The 20,657-nt window shown below is 46.3% G+C and overlaps 2 protein-coding genes across 2 annotated transcripts; one reads left to right on the forward strand and one right to left on the reverse strand.

The window, feature by feature from the left end:
* The first annotated feature begins 9,736 nt into the window (after positions 1 to 9,736).
* SSTR4 (somatostatin receptor 4) lies at positions 9,737 to 10,975 on the forward strand. The gene has a single exon (XM_085311240.1). It carries the CDS (start codon positions 9,737 to 9,739, stop codon positions 10,973 to 10,975), a length of 1,239 nt encoding a protein of 412 aa, XP_085167366.1.
* A 5,668-nt stretch (positions 10,976 to 16,643) lies between these two features.
* Positions 16,644 to 20,462, reverse strand: THBD (thrombomodulin). Its single transcript, XM_085311243.1, has one exon. The coding sequence runs from the start codon at positions 20,204 to 20,206 to the stop codon at positions 18,536 to 18,538; it is 1,671 nt and encodes a 556-aa protein (XP_085167369.1). The 5' UTR covers positions 20,207 to 20,462; the 3' UTR covers positions 16,644 to 18,535.
* Positions 20,463 to 20,657: the final 195 nt, after the last annotated feature.

Below are 20,657 nucleotides of genomic sequence, written 5' to 3' on the forward strand. Positions count from 1 at the left end.
TACGTTTTGTACGGTATTACAGGCATGTAAAGGAAAAAGGCATCTGATCTTTTTTTTTTTACTTTGCAGAAACTTAGAGATTATTAGCTCTTCTGCACACCATAGATGGTAAAAACAGAGCCCCACTCCAATACTGACAGTGATACCTCATTAGATGCAATGAGGACAATGCCTCTCTCATTCCATACACCTGTGCCATAAAGTCAGGCATATAGACCAGTACTGACCATTTTAAACTCTCGGCTATATTGCAAGGTGAATTTTTGTTGCAGCCAGAAAAAAAAGAGAACCTCTGACTGTTTTGTCAAAAGATCTGGCAGGGCAGTGTGGAAGCTTGGGTTTACAAATATTTAGCTAGTAGCAATTGCAAGCTGAACTTAGAGGGAAAACTGTCAATGGGAGCATGTCTGCATGCAGCCAAGACTACACTATTAGGCTACATTAACAGTGTCACACATGTCTGGAGAACTGAATGTTACCATACCTGATTTTATAAGGCTGTAAGTCAATAGTTTGCTAAGTCTGGTGAATCCAACGCTACTGAGCAAACCATGAAAAGTAGAGAGGGCTGCTAACCCATGGATTCAGCAATTTTAACATAGCCTTGATCACAATCCTGAGTCCTAGGTCTGGATATCTGCCCTGATTCCCTATTATGGTGGAATTAACAATATCTGGATCGATAAGATCAGTAAGATAAATGAGATCTGCATGTCTTCTAGCCCAGTAGCCTTGTTTGTGAAGGAAGGAGTTTGAGTGTGGTGGCCAGCAAGGAGCTGTGCTGTGCAGCAGCAGATCCACTGTGTGAACAACCAGGGGGCAGGGCACAGTGTGAGTGTGCACCCTCTCCGTGTCAAAATGGAGCTGAGAAAAAGCAAGGTCGTATGTGTTACACAGCCTCTACATAGGTGGCATTTTTAAAACATTTCACATTTCCAGTGGATGAAATGTATTCTTCCACAAACTGGAAAATGTGGGCCAGTGCAGCTGTAAGCCAGGGTGGTATCTGCAGTAAGTGAGAAGATGCATAGAAGCTGTAGGGAGAGGGATTATATAAAAAGGATGCTGAACCAAGTTCGGCCTTGGTGATAGGGATTTTCTGCGTGTAAGTTCCAGTCTACATTTATGTTATTTGAGCACAGATGAGTTACAATTATGAAAGACTGAAGAGATGCAGTTGTGCCCTAGGGTTGTAGAAAGAAAAAGCATCATCTAGTATATTAGACCTGGAATCCATAAATCTGATTTATACGCCTGAATTGGGACTCAATGACTTCAGGCAAATCCCTTTATCTCTGTATCCATCACCTGACTGCACCTCGGAAAGAAAGCTTAATGCGATTGTTCCTTATTTTGTGTTTTCACATCACCCTGCCCTGTATCTGTTACCACAGTAGCAGTAATGGAAGACCACTGTCCTGAAAAGGTTTCAGAGGAGCGGGGGAAAGAAATTGTGATATTTTTGCTTATGATAACTTTCAAAATATTCCCAGCTGGTTCACATGCCCTGCTGAGGCAATCGGAATGGTTTACAACATGTTTTTCCATGGAGTTGAGCCAACAGAGGCTGTCTTGCACCATGCTTACTTGAATGACGTGATACCAACCTAATCTGAAACACCATGAAAACCCACAAAGGCGAAAGCAGCTACCTCGATAAAAGCAGGAAGTAAGCTCTTGCGTTTCTGCAGATCACATTCATCTTCGTTACCTCTCCTCTTGCTGAATATCCATTACACCATCTAGAAAAGCAAGAAGACTGATCAAAATCTTCTCACGATTCACTACAAACTGTCAAGTCCTCTGAATTTTCCATAGACATTTCATAAAAAATAACAGAGTGCTTTTACAGATTTTTATGAAATTGCTATGTCTATTACCTACTAATATCTATACCAAATGTCATGTAAGGATGCCAGTGGAAGATTTTTTGTTTATATTTTACAGTGAAATTGCACATTTTTTAAAAAATGTTGGTATGTTGATATTGAATCAAACTTTTCACTCTATCTCCCCCACTCCCTCCCATCTTTGGGAAGGGGTGGATTTGTTCAAAATGAACAATACTTCAGAGAGGAATATTTTAAAACATCAGTCTTGAATTTCTTCGTCTCAGGAAAGACAGGTCAAAAGTTGCTTTTATAAGCTGAAGAATTATGGCTGTTCAAACTACCTTTCCATTGTCATATGCTTCAAATAAACTGATAATGGAAGGATTCAGATTTCACCTAGTAAAGTCAATTTTTATTATTGTAGGTTATAGGGCTTAAGAGTTGGGTTGGTTTTTTTTTTTCACGTATTAAACACCATTTGATCCTATCTCTGGGGAGATGGCCTGCATTTTATTTTAAAATTAACCATCTGGAGAGCTTTACTTGAGAGAACTAGGACTGATTTTTCTTGTTAGGAGTTTCAGTTAAAATAACACAGTAAAGAGTCTCTCATCTCAAATCTCTCAGCTCTGTGAGTTTTGGAAGAAAGGAGGAAGGCTGAATGTTGGTCTAACGCTGCTCCCACTGAGGCCTGTTAACACCAATATAGAATTTAAGGCCATTATGGCCTTAAAATATTTCTTGGCCTTAAATATTCCTATGGCCTTAAATATTTCAATAAAGATTTCAAGTCATTATGAGTACTTTTGCCTAGTAAGACTAATCTCCTGCAGCCATTGGGGGCAAAGAAGGGTAGGATCCCCCAGAAAATGATCCAAAGTGGGAGCCTAACTTAGCCTGAGAATCCTTTCCAATAGCCAGAGGGGACACAGGGAGATTCATTTCACTGAGCAAAAGTTGCACATCTTGAATATATCTATATGTAGATATAGGTATATAGATATATCATTACTGGCCTATTTGCAGCCAAAATTCGTGCAGTTAAAAGGAACAATCAGGAGAATTTTTCGAAGCAGACTTGGTTGTCATGGGATCTGAATTTTGCCCCTGGAGCCTGGGAAAAAAAACAAGTTACTGATGAAAGACAAGTAGAAGAGATATAAGGTGTACAAGGTGAGAAATGTGCTGAGCATTTTCAATCAGCTCCTGGCAGTGTTTGTCCCTGTGAGGTCAGCAGAAGAAAGAAGGTAATGGAAAGGAAAAATGGTACCTCATTGCCCCAGCCACAGTGAGAGAAAAAGGATGTCCTGTTTAGGCAGTAAACTAAGGCTTGGGAAGATGGAGTTCAGTTTGTGGTTCTACCACAGACTTCCTTCATGACCTGGAGCAAGCCATGACATGCCTCTGTTTCCCTATCATCCTACATCTTTCTCCACAGTTCCCTGCCAGCAAAAAAAAAAAAAAAAAAAAAGTGACTTTTTGGGGCATTCTCTTTTTGTCCCCTGTCTGTCAATGCTGTAAGCTTTTTGCAAGACAGACTTTCTCTTTTCAAGACGCCGGCCTGATAACAAAAGAAAAAGCTTGATTTTAACCAATGTGCTATTGACATCAGTGCAAAAGATCTAGATGCATCTGGTGAGGTTTACTTCATGGGGACCAGAATTTCCACCTATCTGGATTAGTTTACCAGTGCTCTGTGTGCTGTTACCTCTGTATCTTGCAGAAAGTATAAGGAAATCAAAGCAGGCAGTCTTCAGCACTAGATTTTAACCTAATTTGAAGTATGTTAATGGGTTCACAAAGAGAACAGAAAAGCTAGTAACTAGGCAATCACTGAATTCAAAAAGCAAGATTCATGAAACAAAAAAACTTTGTGTTTGAAGATAAGATGCCAGCATGATTGTGTCAGGTGAGGCTGGGGATGAACACATATTTTTATTAGCCAGCTCTCAAAATAGTCAAAATATGCAAAGTGTCAGGTGTTGATTTCTTAGCAGATAAACAAATATTGTGCAGTGAATGACATCCCTAAATTCAAACAGAGCAAACACAACCTTTTATCCAGAGATCAGGACACATTCTGAGAGGGAGGCAGCAGAATATAAGCATGCTTTCTTCACTCTGTGAGGGAAAGACCATGATCCCTACCTCTGTGGGGCATGAAGGAAGCCAGGTCTCACACTGGGAGGATTTGGGAGGAGAAGAGAACAATGCCAGACATCCAGCTCTGAAAGCACCCTGTGCACCCATCTCTCAGCTGACAGTTTGCAACAGCACAAAGCCTACTCTATGAGCAGTTTGTACCTGTATCTGAGAGTGTGATCCGTAAGGTCCCATTCTTTTCGATCTCTCCTAGCAAGCTTTAGGGCAGACAGCTCCAAAAGGACAACCTTTTAGTTGCCCAGAACAGCTTGTTCTTCACGGCCTTGAAGGAGGATTTCTTTCTCTCCCTTCCCCTTGTGGGACTTCTCTGCAGTCACGATTACTATGACATAGATTTACTCCTCAGGGAAGGAAAGTAAGATGCATAATCCTGTGAAGTCTGATTTTAGAGTATATGGCTCTGCTTTTCCAACATYTAGCACTGCACAGGCTTTGAGAGCCATCAGCACTTTTGTAGGCAAATGGCACTAGTTAAGGGCCCACACAACCTCACTGATGATTAAATGGCCTTCTCCTTAGTTAATTATGCTTTCCCACTCAGTCTGATTCCCATGGCCTTTGTACCAAGGCTAATTATGCTGTAAAAAACTCCTTTTTGAGGGTAAAGATATCAGAAAATACCTCCTGGAGAGCTTAACACAGATGAAAATGAGATAATTCTGCAGAAAAGTTTGGAATAAACTGCATACACTGGATTGATGTATCCAGTATCCTTTCAGTCCTTCTGAAAAGATCAGTATATAGAATAAAAACAAGGTTGAATCCAGAGTCAGGAGAGGGCATTTAGGGGAGGTAAGGCATTGCACAGAGATAGGAGAATAGGAAAGAGAGAGAGAAAGATAAATGATGGGATTAGACTTCTGTCTTTAGTATTGACAAGTATTGCCTTGCTCTCCTGGTGCTCCACATAGCTGATTGAATCTATGCCTTTTCTCTGAGACTCTCAGCATTTTGAGGCAGGGATTGCCTTGTCATTCTTTTATACGGCACCTAGTCGAACAAGGTGCTGGTCTGTAATTGCCGGGTATGTCTGTAATCCCCTAGGTGTGAAATTTAGGCCTCTAGGGGACATACCAAGACCACCAGTCCATTCTAGGTAACAGGCACAGAAAGTCACCATGTAAGAAAGTAGTGTAGGATATGAAGATGCAATCAAAATATATTAACAGTGTAGCACTGGAAAGGCTCTACTGCTTGTGTATAAAGCTGGAAATTTCTCACATTTTGACTTCACAATAAAAGCTAGAAGACAATGTTCAATTTACAGTGTTTTGAGTATCATTAGGTGAATCTTGCTGAGGTGCTTGAAGGTGTTACTGCCTTCAGCTACCTACCTCATCCCTGTTAACACTTCTACAGAGGCAGCAAAAGGAATGTGCCTCACTTTAACTACCCCAATCACAGTCCTTCATCACATGATGCTTAACCATATGACATCAGTTTAAACCATAGATGAAGGTAGGTTTCTCCTAAGACAGTAGTGTCTGAAATGGTCAGCTGACAGTGGCCAGCTGAAATGTGAGCATCTATTTTCTGCTGATTCTTCATAGCTAGTAGAGTGGTAATTCTCATGGGTGATAATAAATGGCTCTATGTTGGGGACACCTTGAATTGCCCCAGCTAGTTGCTCAGGGAAAGCATTTGCATTCTCCACATTTTTGCCCCAAGAGTAGCCAGATGATGGCAGCAGAGCCAGAGATCCTGAGTTTCAGGTCAATTCCAGCTCTGTCTTTCCTGAAAGGTGTCGGAGTGTGTCCAGCACAGTATGGAGTTATCCCAGGACGCTTCCAGACATAGGGAAAAGCCTTTAATAGCCTGTTACTGTCTATAGAAAGCTTTATAGAGAGAGCTTCCATTTTACTAGGTCAGTTCCTCAAGCTGGAAGATATGGACCAGATTTTAGGGACACTGGCACATCTCTGTATTTGTAAAAGGAAAAGTATGTGGAACTTTTCAGCCCTCTACAAGCTGTCAAATGGCTCATATCACAATAGCCACAACAAAATATTCCTCTGTGGCAAAAGCAGTTCCTATTCATTCCCTCCCACACCTCAATCTTTTCCACATAAGGAATAGCACCAGCAATATAATATGGGCAAAAATTGTGGTAACAGTTCGGGAGTTTCCTCCTTTACAGTAAAGAGCATTTTAAAGTTTCCTGATGGCTCCTGGGATATGGAGCAGTTCAATGTAATCTGCAGGCTGCTGCATTGTTTTATTACACACTTTCCAGTCTCTGACTGCAACAGGAAACCTTCCTTGTGAACACTGTGCCCCCGCCCTCCGCCCCTCCTTCAGCCTCCCCGCATAACTTAGCGCCAGCTCATTTTGGGAACTTTTGTATCATCAGAGTAGGCCAGAGCGTCACTTTCACTGTATTAAAACACACTGTGTACTAGGAAGCCCCTGCACTGAGACACTGTGTGCTCTGTTCTCAGCATCTGGCTTTCCTCAGCTCCTGTAATGCAGCTTAGCAGCAGTGACGTGAGGCCAGCTTAGAGCAGCTGAGGGTCTGAATACGAGTGGTTTCTGTGCTTTTCCATGTTTTCAATATTTAAGCCGTGATGTCCTAGCCAAATCATCTTTGTCAGCTGTACAATTAACTATGGTCATATACTTAAGCACCCAGAAAAAATATGTGCATGCTTTCCCATGTATGTTGAGCTTGTTCTCAGTAACATAATATATACATTTACTTACATTTCTATCTCTGTGGTCAAAATCCTTCTGTGCACAAATGAGCTCATTTGGTCATCTCATTTTCTGCTAAAGTACAACTTACAGATCCATCTTGACTTCTCAAAATCGTCACAATTCCCAGGCAGTTGTCCACAAACTCACACAAACTATTATTAGCTCAAAAGATGTTCATAAACTATTAACTTCAGTTGCACTTTGCTCCACATGATACATGACCCCTTACTTTAGTCAGATTGTGCTATTTCTGCTATCTGAGAGAATGACATGTTCCCAGGAGCAGGAAGTCAGGCTGCTTTGGGAAAGTCTTAATGGGAAGATTGACAGGTTTTTCAAAGGAGCAACCACAAAGGACAGCCATCAAAGCCAAAGGAAGAGAACAAAGTGATGCTAAGATCTCCTAGGTCCGGAGAATGGCTGCCATCTGTGGAAAGCCAGGTCTCCTGGCAGAGACTAGAAGTGGTTGCTGAATGTGGTGACCTATGAATGTAAGACACTGACAACTGAGCAAACACCCTTTGCTCCACAATTCAATAATGCAGATTAGACAGAAGCAATCAAGTGCAGGACTAGAATTGTAATTTGTTAAGATAAATCAAAAAATCATCATCAAACAAGATCAGATGCTGATAACAGTGCCACTAGTCCCACAGAAAATCACCTGAGGTACTCCCCCCACCCCATCAAAATCTGAGTTGTCATCAAACTGAGGTGTTGTAGCTGTTTTTGTTCTGCACAAAGATATCACCAATCACTTTCAAAAACACTAGTTAAAAAAAAAGCAAGGAGTTTCTGGTTCAAAATAAGCTGCATTTCCATTTGGTGAAGGAATGGTAGTGAAATCACTTCCTGCAAGAGAAGTGCCATTAAAAACAGTGATGCCATCCATGCACCACTTATGTCAGCTACTTCCCTTTGGGCTGCAAGTTGCAAAGGAAGAGCCTTGCAGATTATATTCAGTCTTGGCCTTATGCATGACAGACAGGCATGCAGACTGGCCAGGGCAGGAGGTTGGTTTTGCTGCCATTAGACTTTAACACCGAATGCTGCCACTGCCCCTGCACTACTGGACCTTCTTACTCCTTGCACAAGGCAAACATGAAATTCAGTCTAAACTTCCATTTAATACTGTCTTTGATGGGATTTCAGGTGCCTAACCGGTTCATGGTCCTAGTCTACCCAGCACACCCTGCCCTCTCATCCCAGATCCTGCATCCTGGGTGGTACCCCTCTGCTAGCCCTGGGGCAGACTCACTGTCCCACAGGCTGGCTGTGGGATGTTCCACGCCAGTGAGTCCTGACTAGATGAGGTGCATCAAGGAGCCTTATGGGACCTGAAGAGCCTTTTTGGCCCCTTCCCACTCCTTTCCCTGACTTGTTTTTTCTCTGAGTTGGAAGAGAGGGATTCCACGAGGAAAAGGAAAGGGCGGGGAAAAGAAAATACCCATCCCAAGCTCCAGCACGTGCTCCCCGGCTGCAGTGGGAAGGGATTTCAAAGCAAGTCAGTGCGCGCTGCTGGGGGAGGGCGGGCTGTCGGCAGTTGTCAGGGCAACCTTCCTCCATCTCCAGCCTTGTCCATGTGGTGACACCTCACGCTGTGTCGGCACCGGTGGCTTGCACGACCGTCTCCCAGAGGTACCTGCTCCATTCTTGTATGTATATGATTTGTGAGGTCCTTGGGCTGAGAGGTGCTGGAGGGATGTAAACATTGTGACTGAGCTGGGATGTGTGCTGGAAGCCCCCCTTTTCTCCCTGCCAAGATGCCTGTATTGCAGTATTCAAGCCTCCGCAGTGCGAGCAACAGCTATTTTATGCAGAATTGCCGGTAATGGATTGTTTGATCTGTGGATTGTGAATCCTACCTCCCTATTCTTCTAGGACTGAAGATGTCTATACCAACAACAAAAAGCAGAAGATAGTCCCTTGCTGTTGTCAGAGCAAGTAGAATATCAGATGCCTGAAACAGAAGGGGGAGGGGCTGGGTATGTTTGATGTTTTATTTTGAATTGGAAAGTAGAGAGCATAAATCAGAAACTCAAATTTTTTAAAATGGAAAAGAATATTTCCTTGACATAGATGATGTGGGTGAATTAGACTAGCTGATATTCAAATCAAAAAAGTGTGGTCTGTCTTTCACTTTAAAAGGATCAGATTCTTATGGTCATCTGATTCGGGTCAAGTCAGTCTTTACACTGCAAACAGCCTGTTCCTCTCACTGGCACTATTGGCCGAGTGTAGTGCTACCCTGCAGGAGGGAAGCCGAAGAATCTTTCAATCTTTAAAGGACTGAGAGGTAAAATATCTCCAGATCTGTGTTTGACTGTTTATTTTCTGCCCAGGGGTTAACGAAATCATTAAGATTTGTAAAGGTTCATTAAAGTGAGAAGCGGTACTGATTGACAGGTGATTCTGCTCAGTTTGCCTGCTGCCCTAGTTGCCAAGGTGCCCCCATGAATGACACAGTTAATGCACACCCAAAGCCTGGGTCCCTCTCTACAGTCTGTAAAACAACAAACGTAAAGAGCGCTCCAGTTTGGGGAGCTTCGCTGCTGCTATGTGAAGTGAATCGAAGGCACCCAGTTGGGGAGGGGGTAACAGGGAGAGGATGGGGGGAGCAGGGGTGTGCTGCAATTGGAGCAACTGAAAGTGCATGACAGTGATTAGGCAGAGGTGGCAGAGGCACTGAAGAGAGTTTTGCAACTGCTGCCTCTCTGTGTACTGCAAACTCTCATTTCCTTTTCTCCCTGCCTCTCTCCTCTCTGTCTGTGCCCTGGCTGCAGGCTGAGAACCATACCTGGCAGGTGACAACCTTCCCTCACAGCAATCTCCACCAGCCCCAGGTGCCCTTCAGCCTGCTACAGCTGTCATTCATCTCCCAGCCAAATCCACTTCTGGGAGAGTCCACTACCCTCTCACTGCCTCCACCCCAAAGCACTCATACCCTTGCAACATCCAGCCCTCCTACACACATGCATCCCATCTCCCTCATGCTCTAGCACCACCTACCTTCTGCCACTTGGCCCTTCCGTGGGCCACTTGCCAACATGAATGCAGATGCTGACCACCTCCCAACAGGAGCCCAGGCAGTGAGTGTGCCAATATGGACTACATCCAGTTGGACAGCTTCGGAAGTCCCTCCCAACACAAGCACCTCCTTAGCAGAAATAGACCAGCAAGGCGAGGCAGAATGGAGTGGCAAGGCAGGTGAGATTGCAGGGATGGTGGTAATACAGTGTATCTATGCCCTGGTGTGTCTACTTGGGTTGCTGGGCAACTCCCTGGTGATCTTCGTGATCTTGCGCTATGCAAAGATGAAGACAGCCACCAATATCTACCTGCTCAACCTGGCCATTGCTGATGAACTCTTCATGCTCAGCATCCCCTTTGTGGCCACGTCAGCTGCCTTGCACCACTGGCCCTTTGGCCGGGCCCTGTGCCGTACCGTGCTGGGTGTAGATGGGCTTAACATGTTCACTAGCGTCTTCTGCTTGACTGTGCTCAGCCTGGACCGCTACATTGCAGTGGTGCATCCTCTCAGAGCAGCCACGTACCGCCGGCCTCGAGTGGCCAAGATGGTCAATGGGGGTGTGTGGTTACTCTCCTTGCTGGTAGCCTCACCTATTCCCATCTTTGCTGGTACAGCAACTACCCATGATGGCCAGGCTGTAGCATGCAACCTGTTGTGGCCAAGCCCTGCCTGGTCGGCTGCTTTTGTTGTCTATACGACCTTACTGGGATTCCTGCTGCCAGTGCTAGCAATGGGTCTGTGCTACCTGCTGATTGTGGGAAAGATGCGGGCAGTGGCTCAGCGAGTGGGCTGGCAGCAGCGCAGGCGCTCTGAGGGCAAGCTCACACGGCTGGTGCTCATGGTGGTTGCCATGTTTGTGGTGTGCTGGATGCCCTTCTATGTGGTCCAGCTGGTGAACCTTCTGCTGCCTGGCCGCTTGGATGCCACTGTGAACAATGCCTCCCTCATTCTCAGCTACTCCAACAGCTGTGCCAACCCCATCCTCTATGGTTTCCTCTCTGAGAACTTCCGGCACTCCTTCCACGGCGTGCTGCGGCAGTGCTTTGACATTAGCTTCTGCTGCTGCCACACTGACTCAGAGATGGCAGAGGAGGAGGAGGAGGAAGAGGAACCTCTTGACTACTGTGCCACTCCCCGGGGGGATGACAAGAATAAGGGCTGCATGTGCCCACCACTGTCTTGCCAGCAGGAGCCAGTGCACCCTGAGCCCTACTGCAAGCCTGGCACCCTCGTTACAAAGACCACTACCTTCTAAGGTGCCTGGCTCCCCACAGCCTCTTCTCTGGGACTTCTGAGTGGGTGTCTCCATCAGGCACAGGCATCCTCAGGTCCTCCCTCATCCTGGCAAAGGGAAGGACTAACAAATACCATGGCCTGAGAGAGAGCAAATTCCTGTGCCTGCTGGTCTCATTTACCTTCTACACTGAAAGGAGTAACTCCAGCCTGCGTGGTGTCCCCTCAGATGCTGCCACTGTGGATCCTACTGCCAGACTCCAGGCATTACTTCTGCTGCAGGAACCTGTGGGAAACCTGCCCTGGGACATCCGTTTTCTCTGTCCCTTCCACTGTGTTGTGCTGGAGCTCTCTGCAGCGGTTCCTCTGCTTTCATGTTTCCTTAAAATCTACCAAATAGAGGTGGCTGGAAACACTGAATTCACACCCTGTGACAGATAACCTCACCATGAGTTTTCCAGATGCTTTCACTGGGGATAAGACCTAACTCCACGATAGTATGTAAAATAGAAAAGACAGAGACTAAACTTCCATCTTTTGTGAGAGGCAACCATAAGAGACAGCCACAGGGATATGATGTATATAGCCACAGCTGCTGGACTCTGTTGTAACTCCAACCATTGCCCCACTGTAGTTCTTTTTAAAGGGAGAAAAGAATGCTATCATTTGCAGACCATATGGTGGCTACACTGACCCAAACGGACTGATTTAAGTCCCAGTCCTGCTCTTATTTATGCAATGACAATTTTGTCATTGACACAGCTGTGACTGGAACAAAGGCTGGGAGATGCTGGATTTGGGAGTGTCTTTGATGTGGGGTGTGTTCGTCTGAGTGAGGAGGTTTCACATCCTTCGAAAGAGTAATGTCATATATAACTAATTTGCAATTGTGCCATGAACAGCTGGTCTTCAGTTGTGCTGTGCAGTTCAACAAAATAAAAAGCCATAACTTTGGCCTGTAATACAATTAATAACATGTACTGGATAATCATTATGATTACTTTCACCACCTAGGAGGCCATCAACTCTCCTGCACTAGACTGATACAGAACAAAAAGGACTGATTGCTTTGCAGGGCAGCATATTCCCTGGGGAAAGGAGTATTAGGAGGCCGTCCAGCCCCCACCAGCAGTCCTTTACAGGGCACAGAACAAGAGCATTGAGTAAGTGCAGGGCAACAATCCCTGTAGACCGCTCTGGTTCTGAGCTCTGGCATTTCACTGGCACTTTGCACAGTGTGGCAGGGAAGGCAAGTGGGCCTGCACCTAGGCTAGTACCTGAACCTTTCAAGTTTCTTTAAAATATACATATATATATATACACACACACATAAAACCAAAATTTTTGTTTAGTATGTTTGCAATGCTAACAGTAAAGCTTGCTAAGCCAGGAACTTTTTGATTCCCTTTAAGCTTTTCATGCCTTTCCCAATTGCAAACAATAGGCAGAAAGAAGGTGGTTTTCAGAGAGTCTGTGACCCCATCGCTAGCAAAGGTTGGACAGCACTCACCAAGAGCAAGTGACTTCCCAAGGGGCAGAGCACCGGGAAGCCAAATCGCAACCCTTTCACAGCAACTGCTGCAGCAGCCCCTATGCACACAGCCCACAAGTGCTTGGCCAGAGGGAAACCCAAGCTGCCTTCCCAGCCTCACAATTAGCTCCATTTTGAAAACTACATGAGAGCCCATAGCGTGTTGGCCCATGAGAGGCTATTTAATAAAGATGTAAATATCCTTCTTGGGGATAAGGGGAGAGATACGGGGAGGGGAAGGTGAATAAGTAAAGCATGAGTATAACTTCTGGCTCTGTTCCCTGCTGGGACACTGCCAGTCTTGGTATAGGCACCTCCCCCCTTGTGCAACGCTGATAAGCCTTCAGCATGTTGCAGCCTACACAAAGGCTTTGAATGGGTGTCCTTCACTCCTAGATTTTATGGCTTCACAGATCAGTCCTCAACCAGAAAATGTAGCAGTGCACAGCTTTCAGAAAGGCACCTGAACTGGACAGGATAAAGAATTTTCTGTGGTATTTAGCAGAGGGAAAAAGAGGAGGACAAGAATAACTTCTAGTAAAACTTGTCTCATTTCCACCAAGTTAGAACAGGATTAAGGCACAGTTATGAATCCTTTTAACTCACTGCTCCTCCCTCTGGCTGAGTCCAAATACTGATTTTTGGTTTTGTCACGACCTTTCTCCAGTTGGCATCTCCTTCAGAAATTTATTGACCTTTTCACTCTTTTTCTGCTTTAGAAGTAATGCTTTGTTAAAGGGGAAAAAGAAAGAGTGAAAATTAGCAGTAACTTCTTTTCCTTCTTTAACTACCAACACAGTTAGTGGGGACAGTTGCTTTTTATACCTTTTATCTATTTCAAGCATGTGCAGTGGGGCTTTCTGCCAGAAGAAAGTAGTACCCTTTTGACCACAGGGCTATTGCTAATGCCAGTGTAGATCAGATCCAGTGACCTCCAGACACTGGACTGCTGTAATTTTTGCCTGTGGCAGTGCAGAGAGTTCACTGCTTCTGTGGGACAGGAGGGTTTCCCACCCCCGTCTTCTCTTCCAGACATGATCCAAGAGCTGGTGCTGCAGAGACACTGGGAGAAAGCTCATGTAAATTAATGAAAATAATGATTTTTAAATGGATTAGTAAGACTGAGTAAAATCATGAGGCAGATATTCATCCATAATAAAAAAATCAAAAACAAAAGCCAAATCAAACCAAAACAAAATAAAAACAGACTCAGGCTCCTGAGACAGAACAGTGGAGTCTCTGTTAGTAGGGTAGTCAAATGTTCTCTGCCTTTAAGGAGATGAAAAAGAAGATGTGGAGGAGATCAAATGAAATTAAGGCCACTTTAATTCTGAGTAAGAGTACCACACAGGGGTTTACTGCTTTTTAGCTATTCCATGACCCTCTAGTACCCATCTTTGCTCACAKATACATCCAAACAGATAGACAGATACATGCTCTGTCATAAAAAATACTAGCTTTCAACCTGAAAATAGTGCAGAAAGGAATTCCAACTCGTTTCTTGTTTTGTTCTCATTGATACACCTTTCATTTTTAATACACTAGAGTCAATTAAATTATTGATGCTGATTTTACTGCATGTATACAGGGCCATATCTCACACTCTATATTCCTAGGAACTTCAAGGCTCATACCTTAGCCATACAGAGCATTGGGCAGAACCACTGTTGCCAGCTCATATAGTTTAATGTTGCTTTACCTAAAGTCCCAGCTCCTGCAATCATGCGGTATCACAGAAATCTTATTTAAAGACAGTTGCTGTCCTCTGTTGTTGTGGAATAAAAGTGTGAATGCTAGAAGCTCAAAACCAAAAGGTCAGTTCAAAAGAAACAATATGTACCTTTTACAGTTTAAAGGACTTGCATGATTATGGAAAGGTGTGATTTCTTAATATTTAGGATCAGTGATATTCGACCGTAGGACTTTCTGGAAAGCAAGCAATCCCAAAGATAGCTGTTATTTAACAGAGACAGTAGCACAGAAAGAAGTGGTCAAAACCAGAGCCAGCTCTGGCCCAGAAACCATCTCCCTCCCCCCCAAGCTGGGCGATGCTTCTCTCCACCTTAGCACTAGTTTCCCCTCAGGATGGCGCTGAAGGAGGAAAAGACTTCAGAAGGGTGCTAAAAGGCTGTTAAGCTCGGGGATGCACCAAGTAGAAAAATAGGGGGCAAATAATAGTCAGGATTGCTAAAGGCAAAACGAGGGCAGCTCTTTCAGGAGGCAACCCATAACCACCTACTTGAGTTCACTGGCAAGTTCAACCAGAGTAAAGCACAGAGGACAAGAGAGGGGGGACAGGAATGAACCTCAGGGATGGCTGCAGAGGCAGGGAGAGGTGTTCATGCACGCTCTGGCCTTTAAGAAAGGAAAGCATGTAAAAACTCTGACCTGGTTTTACTTTTTGCTGTGTTGTATTTCTGTGTCAGAGCAGCCCCCTTCCAGTGGTAGCACTGTCCCTCTCATACGAGACAGAGAGGTGGCCACAGCTTGTAGTATTCAGCTACAACTCCCCTTAGAAATCAAGCTCTTGGCTAAGAAACCACCAGTATGATGCCGTTACAGTGGCTGCATCTTTGGTTTTTAAGCTTTCTGTGCCTTACGGAGGTATGTTTAAGAGAAAATAACCTGCATCTCATTTAACAGTGCCAGCTCTGAATGAAATCTGAAGTGAAGGGGAATTCTGGGAAGACACAAGATTTCCTCAGCTGCTCCAGTTCTGTGCTTAGAAAAAAGGGAATATGGTCACAGCCCATTTTAGTCTAAGCTATGCTGGATTCTTTCTGCTTGTTTAATATAAACAATGGCAAACTCACAGTTTCTTCCAAAGACCAGCTTTAAAACATAGAGAAAAGCAATAAAATAGATCAGTCCAGGCATATCTTTCACCTATGTCCTGCAGCAGAATTACAGAGTAGGACCAGATTAAGCATTTACATTAACTCTGCAGGGATCTGAGAGTGCAGGATTGTTTTCATCCTTTGGGGTTTCTTTGATGTGAAGAAGGGTTTCCAGATAACTGAGCAATCAGAGCTTGAGAGTACATAAAAAGAAACATAGCTCAAAAATCTCTGCATACGGGCTTTTTTTCCCCCTTTTTTAGTGATTAAAACTGTGTTTGGTGTGTGCGTTAGCTGATTTGCAGGTAGCTACTGATTTGGGAGCCTTGCCTTTAAGGAGGGCAAGAATTGTTATCCCCTTAAGAGATAAAACTATTCCTCATTTTACAGACAGCAACACTGAAGCATTTAAAGGGATGTGATAAAGCCAAGCAGTCAGTCCCTGCCATAACCAGAATAGCAAGGGAGATTTCATGTCTGACATATCTGAGCCCACTGTTTGTGTCTGGAGCATATAGGGGAAATAATATACTTCCCTGTATGGCACTAAGAAACCGCTGAAAAATGCTGTCATTTTCCACAAAAAAAGTCATCTCTGGACTGAAAATAGGCCTGAGAAGAGCAGGTCAGAGAAGAAAGTTAATTGCCAAATCTCAGGCCAGTTAGAGAAGATGAATTTCAGCAGAAGCTATGCTTCAATACGGTTTTAGCAGGTCCCTAGGAGTCCAGAACCTCTCTTCATCTTATGGGGGAAAAAAATCCTTTGATTTCCACAAATAAAAATCGCCTCCCCCCCCCAAAAAAAAAAAAAAACACCACCAAACCTCTCAACCTCCCGGGCAAAAAGACTTTAGCAGACACCAGGCGAAGTTTGTATTTTCCGTGAGAAAACCTAAGAGCACAGAGTCCTGCTCATTCCATTTGCCACAGATACACATCGCCTTCAAGGATACTTCCAACATGTTAATGTAGCTATTTCAGCTGAAGAATGGCACTGCAGTTATACCAATTTGACTGCACTGAGGTAGCATTAAATTAGCTATTTCTAGATTATTTGTTTGTTTTTAACTTTGTGCTTTTAATGTTATTCTTGTTCTCCATTATTTATGGTTCATTCCTTCTATTATAATCACACTGGTGAAGTAACCAGAAGGGTATGTTTTGCCTGATATTCAGCTAAGATCCCACAGTTCCTTTTTTATTTCTACAGGGTTTGTGATTTCTGGAATTACCAAAGGTAATCTGTCAGTAAGAAAAGAGTGCCTCTTGTTTTAGGGAAGGTTGAGGGGGAGGGAGAAAAGAAAGAACATTTCATTACCAGATTTCTATAAACCAGATGATAGTAAAAGCTTTATTGGTCTACACACAAAATCACAGTGTGATCGTGCATTGCATAGGGTATACTTCCAATAAATAAATAAGTATTTACAAATGTGCTGGGTGTACAAAACAATGGATCGAACCATTTCCTTTAAGAAAGTTGCAGTTTGTAAAACAAGTTTTTTTTTTTTATTTTTCTTAGGGGTGCTTGATCATTCTGGCGTATCAAAGGGAAAAAAGTGTTGTGTAATAACAAGTTCAGTAAGCATGTAAAGTTGTATCCACCCAAAAGCGGGAAAGAGGAAGAAATACAAAATTCTTGAGAGCTTAGCAGTCGCTCTACTGATGCACAACAAGCTGGCAACCTGCATGCCCTGTTTTCAGCTGATTTGCAAGCAGTATCTGACCCTCTGAGTTCTGTCTACCAGACTTTCAACTAGAAAACCAACTTTCTACCAGGAAACTAAGCACTGCTGCATGCAGATATCTCAAAGGCATAAACCTGTCAGCAAAAGCTCAGTCACTGCCTGTTGAATTTAATGCACAAACAGCCATTGGCTTCACACGAGATAAGGTTCAAGTATTAGGAGCTCCCCCTCCCTTTCTTTCAGCATGTTTTATTGTATGATACACGTACTAGCACCGTGCTGGATTTGCGGTACTTCCTAAGTCCACTGTCTCACTATTTTATAAAAGACCTGGAAAATGCATATAACAGTTTTCCAGATTTCCTCCAGTCTGTGGCTGGAAAGCAAACACAGGGCTAGGTCCTGCTCTCACTAAAGCCACTGGAAGTCCTGCCACCAGCTTCAACATGAATAGGATTTAGCCTCAGTCCCGATCAAGACAAGACTAAAGGAAACACAGGAAAAAACTTTGCTGACAGGAGCGGTCAATTAAGTGAGCTTCTTAGCAACATTTTAATCCAACAATGAAAGAAAGTCAAAGAAATTGTGCAATGAAGGCACAGCACAAGGCACAGTCAGGTTTTGAAAAGACCTCTCTCCTGGAAAAAAAATCACTCTCACATTTTTGGTATCCCCATTTAACCTCTGCAACCTGCACCCCCCCAAGCCACCCCTAAAGCTATAAGAAGGAATAAAAATCAGCCATTTTAACTCTGAAGCAGTGAAGTTCAGTAGGGTCCTGACTTCTATTGGTTTTATGCTAGAGGTAAGAGGCTGCATAAGAAAGACAGAGAAATAGAGAAAGCACACAAAATTTCTGCCAATGATGCAGACTTCTGCAGGGAAGTCGGGAGAAGTGCTGACCAAAAGATCTTTGCTACTTCTTTCATAATTAATCAGTTTAAAAAAATTAAACCGAACCTAAACAAAGGCAGGAGCATTGCAGCTCCTCTTCATCTCCGGAAAACCTTTACCTCCAAGTTGGTGGCACACTTTTCGGCTAAGAATAGAAGGAATTCGGGTGGCCTAGCTGACAACCATCAGGCAAGAGACTGTTTAAGGTCCATCATTATTAATTAAATAGTCTATTGCATATATGCTCTTGCCCTCTAGTCAATACGGGCTTTAAAAAGTCAGTTTCAAATGGAGATATTCCTCCCATAACATATACACATACACACAGTCTTTCGTTGAAACTTCATAGAGATTGCTGATTCAGGCAAAGAGGAAAGCCGAGAAAAGGTCTGACACTTTCTGTAAAGGGAGCAGGAATGGAAAAGCTCAGCACAGGGTGGTGTACTTTTTACCTTCCCCTTCCTTTGCAGCAAGCATTGCTAGGGCTATCTGAAAAGTGGTGATTTTGGAAGGGTGGGGATGATCACTGCTTTTCCTGAAATCCTTTCTTTTTTTTTTTTTTTTCATTAAAAATGTGAAAAAGATTTAAACTATATCCATTCACCTCCCTCTCTCTCCTCTACCCAATTTCTCTACAGTTTCTGGTTAGGAGAGGTGCATCCTGGGGTCACCTGATGAAGTCCCATCTCCTTTTCTGTGCTGCTGTTGCACTTATAATCCATACTGGAGGGGGATCTGCAGCACTTCTTCATCAGATGGTAGACCAAAGCCAGCAGGACCAAAACCATGGACAGGATACCCACAATGATGCCAACCAAAACACCAGCAGGGAGGTGGCCTGCCTTTGGCGGTGTCCGGGTGGGTGTGGGTGTTTGGGGGCTAGGTTCTGAGTCGCCAGAATAGATTTCCTCTTCTTTGCTTATTTTTGCGCACTGGTACTGGTTGACAAGCTTGTACCCTGCATCACAGTGGCATGTGAAGCCACCAGGGTGGTTTGTGCAGCTCTGGTTGCAATAGTTCATGTTGCACTCGTCAATGTCAACACAGAATTTCAGCATGCCCTCCCCCCGGTCATCGAAGATAAACCCTTCAGGGCACTCACAGAAGTTCTCGGTGTGTGGGTCGCACTTGGCCAGGCACTCACTCTGATCGCAGTGCAGGACGCACTGCGTGGGCTCCAGGGGGTGGGTGGCATACCCTTCAAAGCAGCGGCAGCGGTACCCCCCAGGCACGTCCTCACACTCATGCTTGCATGGAGCCTCATAGCAGTGGGACACAAAGCGGCAGTGTCCCTCCACCATCTTGTAGCCCTGGTAGCAGCGGCACATGAAGCCTCCCTCGGTGTTGATGCACTCCTGGTCGCAGATGTCTGGTTTGGTGGCACAGTCATCGATGTCCCTGCAGCTGCTGCCGTCAGCGGCCAGCTCGTAGCCAGAGTCGCACATGCAGAGGAAGCTGGGCCCGTTGGGGATGCAGTGGTGCTGGCAGGGCGCGTCAGCGCAGGGCGAGGAGCAGCTGCGCCCGTCGGCGCCCAGCTGCTTGCCGGCGGGACAGAGGCAGTGGGGCCGGCCGTGCTCGGTGCGGCACGTCTCCTCGCAGCCGCCGTTGCCCAGCTCGCAGGGCCAGGCACCAGGGGTGTCGCGGCCCCAGCGCAGCCCCCCGTCGCCGGCCGCCTCCGCGCAGCGCAGCTCCAACCCCAGCGGCGCGACGTGCGCCGCGCTGCCCGGCGGCAGCGCCAGGAAGTCGCTGTCGCGGGCCCCGAAGGGGGTGGTGTAGGTGACGGCGACGCCAGCGGCCGGCTGCAGCTTGGGGCAGCTGTCCTCGTAGTTGAACTCGCAGAGGAAGCCGTCGGCGACGGCGTCGCAGCGCCGCTCCTCCCAGCTCAGGTCCCACGCCACGGTGACACAGCGCTGGCCGCAGCGCGGCTGCGGCTGCTGCTGCCTCCAGTTCACGTAGTCGGTGCGGCGGTCGCCGGTGACCCACTGGAAGCCGCGGAGCTTCTGCGACGGCTCGGTGCAGTCCCGCGGCAGGCGCAGCCCCAGCCACAGGGAGCCGCTGCGGCTCTGCACCAGCAGCGCGATGGCGTCTTCGGCCACGGTGGAGCGCACCGTCATGAGGTGCCCGCCGCGCCTCCCGCACGCCGCGCTCGCCGCCCGGAAGGGCCCCGGCTGCCAGAAGACGCTGAAGCAGTCGTGCTCGATGCACTGCGTGCCCGACGGCGCGGGCTCCGGCGCCGGCGGCAGCCCCAGCGCCAGCCCCGCGGCGGCGGCGGCCAGCAGTAGCGGCAGTGGGAGCCGCCGCATGTCGGGGGGCGGCGGCGGCGGCGCCGGGAAATCTCTGTCATGCCTCGGCGCCCGTGCCCGCGTTTTTATAAGTGCTCCGGCCCTCCCTGCCGGGCGCCGGAGGAAGGAAGTGCCTCTGGGGAAGGGCTGATGCTGCACGGAGTGATTGCGGCGGCGGGATGGCCCTGGTGTCGCGGCCGTGAGTAAATCGCGGCCGCCCCGGCAGGGCGGAGGCGCCCCGGCGGCGGGGTGCGGCTGGGGCCGGGCGCCCCGTCCGCTGGCTCGCCCCCGGCGCACCCCCCGCTCCCTCCCCCGCTGTCTGACCGAGGACCCTCCGCCAGCGGCGGCTTTAGCTGTCAGATACCTTACCTGCGCGGTGCGACTCTTGGCAGGGCTGGGGGACGGCGGGCGGCGGGCTGCGAGGGAAGGGAGTCCTGTCTGCCTGCCTCTCCCTGCCTCCCCCCCCCCCCCC

This window comes from Rhea americana, unplaced genomic scaffold (assembly GCF_003343005.1).
Source record: "Rhea americana isolate MKP2758 unplaced genomic scaffold, rheAme1 scaffold_336, whole genome shotgun sequence".
NCBI classification, from domain to species: Eukaryota; Metazoa; Chordata; class Aves; order Rheiformes; family Rheidae; genus Rhea; species Rhea americana.